Here is an 8,095-nt window from a genome sequence, read left to right as displayed (position 1 = left end):
GAGAGAGAGAGAGAGAGAATATGATTTTTTTAGATGTCAATGTAGCGTGACAGAAAATCATTGCAATATTCATCAGGTATATTCGGAAGATAACTGTGCGTGCGAATGCATGAATAAAAGAGAGTGTGATAAAGAACGCCAGATGGTCTGGAATGAAAAATTGTGCAAATGCACTTGCGACAAGAAAGAAGAAATCTGCTCGAGTGGACTCGAATGGGTTCCCTCTCGTTGCGGGTAAAACAATCACAAGGAGAACAAGTTCTTAAAGTTCATTTAGTGGATCGAAACCATCATTTTCTTTCATTTTTATTTCTTGATAGCAATAATTACTAATAACAAATTAAGCATTAAAATGACATATTTGCGATTTATGCGTACTGAAAAACTTGTATGATACGTACGTAATTGATCTTTGAAGCGGTATTATATTAGCACGCATAAAAATTGGCACATTATAAAGCACTTTCATGTTTCAGATGCGCCCAAATGATGGAGATATATCAGTTAGATAAATCTAATATCGATTATATTAGAAATTTATAGGAAAATAACATAATGACAGAAAATCCTATTTTAACAATTCGAAGTATCAACTCAAAGTCATTCGATAATAATTAAGAAATAATAGTCACCATTTTAATTTTTTATTTCGATTTATTTGCCTATAATAAAGTTCTTTATATACACATGTATTCTTTTTTAAATATATCAAAATCACTGCTGTAAAATTACATTAACAAATTGAGCAATAAAACATAAAGTCGATACATCGTCTTATAAATAAAATAACATCTTTAATTTAGTGTCATTTCAAATTTTTCGCATATATAATATGGACTATAAATATGGACTAACATGGGCAGCACATTCTCTGGTTTTATAAGAATTGTATTTTACAAGAAAAGATGAAATTCTTGAGATTTTCGAAAATGAGATTTGAGAAAATTGATCAGGTTGCAGCCATAACATTAATATAATCTCCGAAATTATTCCAAGTATGATCCCATAAATTCGGATCGCCTTTACTGTCCCACGGAAGATTTCCGGGCAGAAGTGCGCTACTGTTGAACTTTTTCAGTTCGTCCTGCAGTTTCCTGGCGATTGTAGGAAACCTTTGATGTAAAAAAAAAAGAACAGATTGATTACGAAGTTCATTTAAAAATTAAAATAAAATAAAATTTGTTAATAAATTATATCGAAATAATATCGTATTTCACTCACTGTTTAACAAGATTATTGTCTTCGCAAGGATCTTGATAGATGTTGAAGAGGCATGCTTCCTCCAATGGTTTGCAAATGGGCAGACTGTCATTCCGTGGCGGACACTTGATTAATGCGTTTTCACGTAACATCAAAACAACATTTGTAGTAATGCCTAATCCAACACTGGCGATGGCATGTGCTGTTGTACTGTTAATCACCCCGTCCACGTCGTAGACCCATTCTCTACCAGATGGACCGTACCATCCGTCCCATGCTCCTTTGTAAGTAGATCCTATAGGAAACCGAGTTGAATCAATATCTACAGGGAAAGAATGGTTTTGCAGAAGTATCCAAAAATTTAGCTACAGATTTGAAAATAATTTTGCCGAACTATTAACATAATTATGTGGAACAAGCTGATTAATAAAATATCAAAACTTTTTGTCGTACTTGAGTTTTCTACATAATTTATATAATAGGACAGCAAAATTATTTTCTGATCTGTATCTAGCTAAATTTTTAGGTATTCTAGTAAAATTGTTCTTTTCATGTATTTGTACATACATATTTATCATTATTCCATATTTATGTATTCTCAATAAGCAAGAAATATATTAAAACGTTTCAATAATATTGCAGCAACATTACAAGGTTGCTGCAATATTGCTAGGAATTTATATTTTATAATATAGAGAATGAAGAAGAAATACAATATGAGATACGTTTGTTGTCCTCCCATACATGACAGAAGCTTTCAGCAATATTGCTGCAATGTTTGCAATCTTACTGTAATATTGTTGCAATAACGTTGTAATAACGTTGCAATATTACTAGACTAATCTGTGTTGTACGATTCCAGTTTAAATTGTTATAAAACAAAATATCTTAGTCCTTCTTTTACCCCGAATGAGCTTCCAGTCGCCGACCGTTATAGCAGACACACCGTAAATATCATCAATATTATGAAGAATGTTTGCGCGAGGTGACTCAGTATCTTCGCTAAGCGCATTCCACAAATCCATGCCATCGACAGTTAAATTCGATGGATTACCACCAGCAGCTGTTATAAGCGTCGGCAGCCAATCAGTAATATGTAACATCTGCCTGCTTACGCGACCAGGTCGCATCAGTCTAGGTGACCATATTAATCCCGTACCTCTGACACCGCCTGCAATAACAAAATTAAAAAGACATTAAAAATGAAAAATGATTTTTAAAACGTGAATTTTTTAATTAAATTTTTATAAGATATTCAATAAAGTCTTAATTTCACATTTGAGTGATATATCATAATCTCGAATAATTCGAGAGTTCTTAAAAATACAAATACACTAATATAACAAATATAATTACAAATATAATTATAAAAAGTATAGTTGAAAATAATTTTTTTTAAAGATTGCTAATCCAATAAAATTTATTCATTAATCAAGACATTTTAATTAAAAAATTAAAAAATTTGCATAATCATCTAATTTATCAATAGTCAAATAAAATTACCTTCCCAAAGAGTATTTTTTACTCCTCTCAGTGGCCAATTAGACGCTGCATTCAAATTAAATCCAGCAGCAGGTCCACCATTATCCGACGAAAAAATGATTATACTATCTCGCAACATGTCTCTTTTACGCAGAGCGTCAACTACTTGACCCACGGATTGATCTAGTTTGCTTAGCATACCTATAGCAAAATTTTAAGATTATCAATCTGTTTCTCTTTAGTATAAATTTTGAGTCTCGTTGTATTTCCTAAAAATTTTATATATTTTCTATTTAATCAACAGTCTATTTTGTATTAACTCTCATTTCTATCCTTTAAATATTTTTACCTGCAAAACATCTTCGATTGTAATCAAAGATATTATTGAATTTAGCCACTTCCTCGTTTGGTGCCGGGAGCGGATTATAAGGATTTCCGGAATGCACAGCCGCATGGGCCAAGTATAGGAACATCGATCGACTAGAATTGTAGTTATCAATTAATCTCACCGCCTCTTTCGTGAAAATATCCGTAGAATATTGACCATGCAGATCCCAAGCCGGTTGCATACCCCGTCTTATGTCCAATCCCCAGTAAGGCTGCATTTTTATCACATTATTAAATCATAAAAACTGTGCTTTTATTTAGTACATAATCGCTCACATTTTCAACGGCCGTGTGATCAAAATAATCATGATGACCTGTCCAGAAGCCAGTATGAGTATCAAATCCCCTGTAAGTGGGAGTATATTCCTTTTTGTAAAATCCTAGATGCCATTTGCCAACAATGTGCGTGTTATATCCAAGTTCTCGCAAATATTCCGGCAAGAGTTTTTCGTGAAGTGGCAATCCTCTCGGTTCCGCACCTTTGAGAACCTGATTTATTCAAGTCGAAATGTTGAACTAAAAATTCTTTTTTATAATAATATATACCATTTTTTAACAAACCCGATTAAAAATTTTGCTGATTTTATTAACCCTTTTAAAAATATTGTTTTGTCATTAAAAAAGAAGGTTTTTTTTTTTTATTGATTTTGCTCAATGTTTTGAAGAATGTATCAATATACGTATATTCTATCGATATATATTCAATGTTATATGCATGAAAAGAACAATTTTACTGAAGTATTTAAAATTTTGATTAAAAATAGATCTGAAAATAATTTTTTAAATTATCAGTATAACCATTAACCATTTACATAATCATTTATTATATAGTAACTATCAATATAATCATCAATATTATGTAGGACACTCAAACTAGTTGCTAGAATGACAGAATTTTATGCAGTATTGCTTATCGCTTGAAATTTCTGTGCAATTATTTTGATAATGCCACAAAATTACAGATCTTGATAATTTTTGCAACCGCAATTGTTATATTCAAGAAAAATTTTAATTAAACTTACATAATTCTAAAACTAAGAAACAAACAAAGAAAGAACAGCTTTGCTAAAGATCTAAAAAAAAATTTAAATAGGTTTGAAAAACAATTCTGAAAATAATTTTATTGAGCTATCCAAATAATTATATAGGATAATCTCTCTAACTGATAGTTTGAATATCAAAAGTTTTCGCAGCATTGTTTATTATGTTTGAGATTTCTATGTAATTTTGAAAACACTACATGTTTTCTTAGCGCCGAGACACTACCGTGTCTCTGAATAATCCAATAAAATTATTTTCAGATTTATATTTAACTAAATTTTTTAGATAGTTCAACAAAAATGTTTTTTTTTCATACATTTTCATTTTCAACTAATTTTTAACTAATCTGCACAGGAGAGAGATTTTATCTTGAATTTATTTTATTAAATTTAATTTTAAAATGAACTTTGCAAATATACAATATTTAACTTTCTAAAAGGATCAAGAAATGTTTTATCTGAAACATCTCTTAAAAGATTTTTAGAGTGTTAGAAAAACCCTTAGAAATTCCTTTAATATAAATTAGAAAATTGCATGAAAGATGCATTATTCATTCAACGTTATTAATATCGTGATAGCAAGAGATGGATTGAATTGAATGCGATCTTTTGTTAGCTACGTATGTAGATATGCGCGTATAGGTATAAGCGAAAACGCGAATGAAGTAGCAACATCTATCGCTTAGTATGATAATTTCCAATTGAACTATCCAGGTCAACATGACAAAAGAGAATACAAGTGCACAATATCCCCTTTTGTACTCTTCTGCAAATAAAACAACAATATTTCCGTGACATTTAATTGATAGTTCTTAATCGTATTTATTCATTGACAAGTGTAGGAGTTAAAAGAAACTGAATCGCGATTTTAATAAGCAACTTGTAATATTTTTTTAAAAACCGAGATACATTTAGATTTTAAACGAGTGAATTTGATCGTATTATAAAGTAAATTTATTTCAGAATCGCTTATTGTTCTCATTTGTGCTCGCGCGAATTTTCTCTATTATCTATTTTTAATATATTAGGTGCATAAAATCTTGATAAATCTTGATATGAGAAAGTTGATGAGATGTTGCGAGAATAACACTTACGCTGTGTTGCATTCCAGTGTGAATAGGATATTTGCCCGTCATTAAAGCGCTTCTAGACGGTGTACATATCGGAGTGACGTAATATCTGTCGAGAAGCAACCCAGAGTATGCTAATGCATCGATATTCGGTGTTGGGATCTGACCGGAACCGTGAAAGCCAACGTCGTTCCATCCCTGATGAAAGGAGGCTAAATTTAAATGTAACTGTAACATTTCTTTTCGATTCTGTTTTATCTTAATTTAACATTTTCCTATATTTGTAACTTGTCTATTCATTGTCTATACATTTACATTAATCATCTTATGAAGAAGAAGAGACATTATATACAATATTTATTATTTTATTTACTCCCCAGTAAACACGCTAACGTTATTTGTCGTCACTTTTATGATAAAATAACGTCACTTTTATAATGAAAAACGTCTCTAACGTTATTTTAACGTTAAATTAACAACAAATCGTCAGCTTGTTTACTGAATCCTAAAAAATCTATCTTTATAATACAACAAAAATGTAGATGTAGATACACATATATACACGATATAACGTATATATTTATAGAAGCACTGAGTTCTGATTAAAAATAAACCAAGAAGATTCTGATCATATTAATCAGAATTCTCATTATCTTAATTAGAATTTTAATATATTCAACCAGAAAATTCTGATTTGTCCATTTTTAACTAGATTTTCATTGCAATGAGACTTTTTCCAGAATATATATGGAAAGTATCTCTCAAGGACAGGACGAGTTTAACAGAAAGAGATATTGTGGACTAATTTTGTGCGTCACTAATGAATTCCTACTAGTTAAATAGTAATACTTTGCTTGCATAATGTCGAACCCATTATTGTTCTTCATTCAGTTTTTATTTAATTCTTTAACATTTTTGACATATCTATTTCTACGTCTTTCTAAATATACTTACCTATGCACATAAATGAATAGTAAATAGAAATTATTTCACCTGACAAAATTCTCAATTTGTCAATAAATAAACTCTCAAATTCTCATTTTATTTGTATTTATTTTTTATTAATTTATTATTTCTGAAGTATCTCGAAGCCTTGTTTATTTAATTTACCGCAAATCTCGAAAGATAACTTGCCAAATCGTCTGCTAGGATGAAGATAATATGTGGTTGTTTCGCCGAAGTTGCATGGACTGTGATCAACAGGATCAAGGACAATGTCCTCTGCATGATTTCCCGTGGCTGCATTGTTTCTGCTCTTTTTGGACCAGAGCACGTTGTATGTTCCCCGTGGAACCGGTTCGCGATTCTTCCTCGAGAATACGAAATAGATCTCAGACACGCGTGCGGCGACCGACTGTTCGAAACTATCTTCTCCGCTCCAGCTCTGTTTCGTCTTTTCCCGGATGCGAATAGTGGGGAAACCTCCCACCTTGAAGACTCATCTTCGCTCATCTCGCCATTACGATGGATGTGACGGTCTCCTCACCGTTTAACCGGTCATCAATTTTCTCGCGCCGCGTACGTGGTTATGTCTGCGAATTAAAACTGTCTCATATCGCACGATGTCGTCGTGTTTCGTATTCCTCGCGGACTCCGACCGCAGAATTGATTTCTTACTTGAGATTCCTTGATTTCAAATTCTTTGAACCGAATTCGTGAACTGAGTGAATTGAACATCGTTAATTCAATTTCTCATTGACATTATGTGTAACGCGTTATCCGTAATGCAATAAAATATTTACATTTTATTTCATATATTTATTTGTTAAATATTTAATTTTAAAATATTTTTCAATGAGAATAAAACAAATTGGAAAATAACATGCAAATTTATGCTAGAAGAATATTTTACAATTTTGTAATTTGTACTCCAATAATAATACTTTGCTTTTTTATAACATAAAACGCAAAATTATTACACAATGTTTCCAATTATTTTGAAAGGATATTATAACGATCTCCCTTTGTCTGCAAATCAGGAAGCGTTAATATTTAGACACATATTTAGTTCCAGCGAACTGTCATACTGTATTATCTTCTTTTATCAGAGGCAGTTAAAAGAGGCGTAAAAGCGCGTACAAATCGCATTTATTATCAAGCGATTACTGTGAGAAATAATGGAACAAATACATTAGCGTGAAAAATAAAAAATGATTGATATATAAAAATATGTAGAAGATATTTATTCAGGCAAAAGAAATGTGAATTTTATTAATGTGACGCAAAATTATATATAATTTATCAAATATTTTTTATGTTTCTAAGAAATAATTTTATATATAAGAATATATAATTATATATATATATAATTTTATTCGATAATATTAACAGTGACTAAAATGACTTTATTTTGCTTTAGATAAATTTGCGAAAGTAGAGTTATATCATATTAGAAAAAATGCAAACTTTTCCATTTAAAAAAAAAGAGATAAAATTAAATTAATTTGTTTATATAATATAAAATATCTTTTTATCTTATAATGTAAACATAATTTGAATAAGTATATAAAATAAAATAAAAGTAAAATATAAAGTAGAATATTAGGCGAAAAAGGTATGCAGATTATATGGGGGAGGGGAAGGGGTTGTGCAATAAATACAGACTTACATAAAAGAGTTGTGCGTAACGAAGAGAAGTTAAATATCTTTCCGTTCAAATATCAGTCCATTCAATCGCGTTAAATTCTATTGCCGCGTTAGATTCTATTATCGCTTAACTTTTTTATTACGCTGAGACAGATTCATCATATCTAAATAGATAGGAGAGAGAGAGAGAAAGAGAGAGAGAGAGAGAGAGAGAGAGAGAAGAGAGAGAGAGAGAAGAAGTAAATATAGTAAGAAAGTAAAGTAGTAGACGACGACGTACTTAAGTAAGTAAACTAGTAGTATACGTACTACTAAGTGTACGTAAGTAAA

The 8,095-nt window shown here is 30.7% G+C and overlaps 2 protein-coding genes across 2 annotated transcripts in view; one reads left to right on the top strand and one right to left on the bottom strand.

The window, feature by feature from the left end:
* Positions 1 to 543, top strand: part of LOC105627016 (vascular endothelial growth factor A-A-like) — a 2,616-nt gene extending 2,073 nt beyond the window's left edge. The window contains exons 3-4 of the mRNA XM_012208300.1: positions 34 to 234; positions 477 to 543. Of these exons, the coding sequence (XP_012063690.1) occupies positions 34 to 234; positions 477 to 543 (268 nt within the window). The remainder of the gene's footprint in view (positions 1 to 33; positions 235 to 476) is intronic.
* Positions 544 to 949: 406 nt separating this feature from the next.
* Positions 950 to 6,424, bottom strand: LOC105627005 (arylsulfatase B). Its single transcript, XM_012208291.1, has 8 exons — positions 6,314 to 6,424; positions 5,204 to 5,377; positions 3,346 to 3,558; positions 3,032 to 3,281; positions 2,704 to 2,883; positions 2,105 to 2,371; positions 1,222 to 1,495; positions 950 to 1,112 (listed from the first exon to the last, which is right to left on the bottom strand). Exons 1-8 carry the CDS (start codon positions 6,422 to 6,424, stop codon positions 950 to 952), a joined length of 1,632 nt encoding a protein of 543 aa, XP_012063681.1.
* Positions 6,425 to 8,095: the final 1,671 nt, after the last annotated feature.

Source organism: Atta cephalotes (assembly GCF_000143395.1).
Source record: "Atta cephalotes unplaced genomic scaffold scaffold00001, whole genome shotgun sequence".
Lineage (NCBI taxonomy): Eukaryota > Metazoa > Arthropoda > Insecta > Hymenoptera > Formicidae > Atta > Atta cephalotes.
Note: the sequence above shows the minus strand (reverse complement) of the source record. Positions and strands in the feature narration are given on the sequence as shown.

Excerpts from the sequence above, each read along its gene's own strand:
- LOC105627005 (XM_012208291.1), bottom strand. The coding sequence starts at position 6,424 with ATGCAGCCACGGGAAATCATGCAGAGGACATTGTCCTTGATCCTGTTG. Across the intron at positions 5,378-6,313 it reads TCATCCTAGCAGACGATTTG|GGATGGAACGACGTTGGCTT; the intron begins GCAAGTTATCTT and ends TCCTTTCATCAG. Across the intron at positions 3,559-5,203 it reads ACACTGGAATGCAACACAGC|GTTCTCAAAGGTGCGGAACC; the intron begins GTAAGTGTTATT and ends TGAATAAATCAG.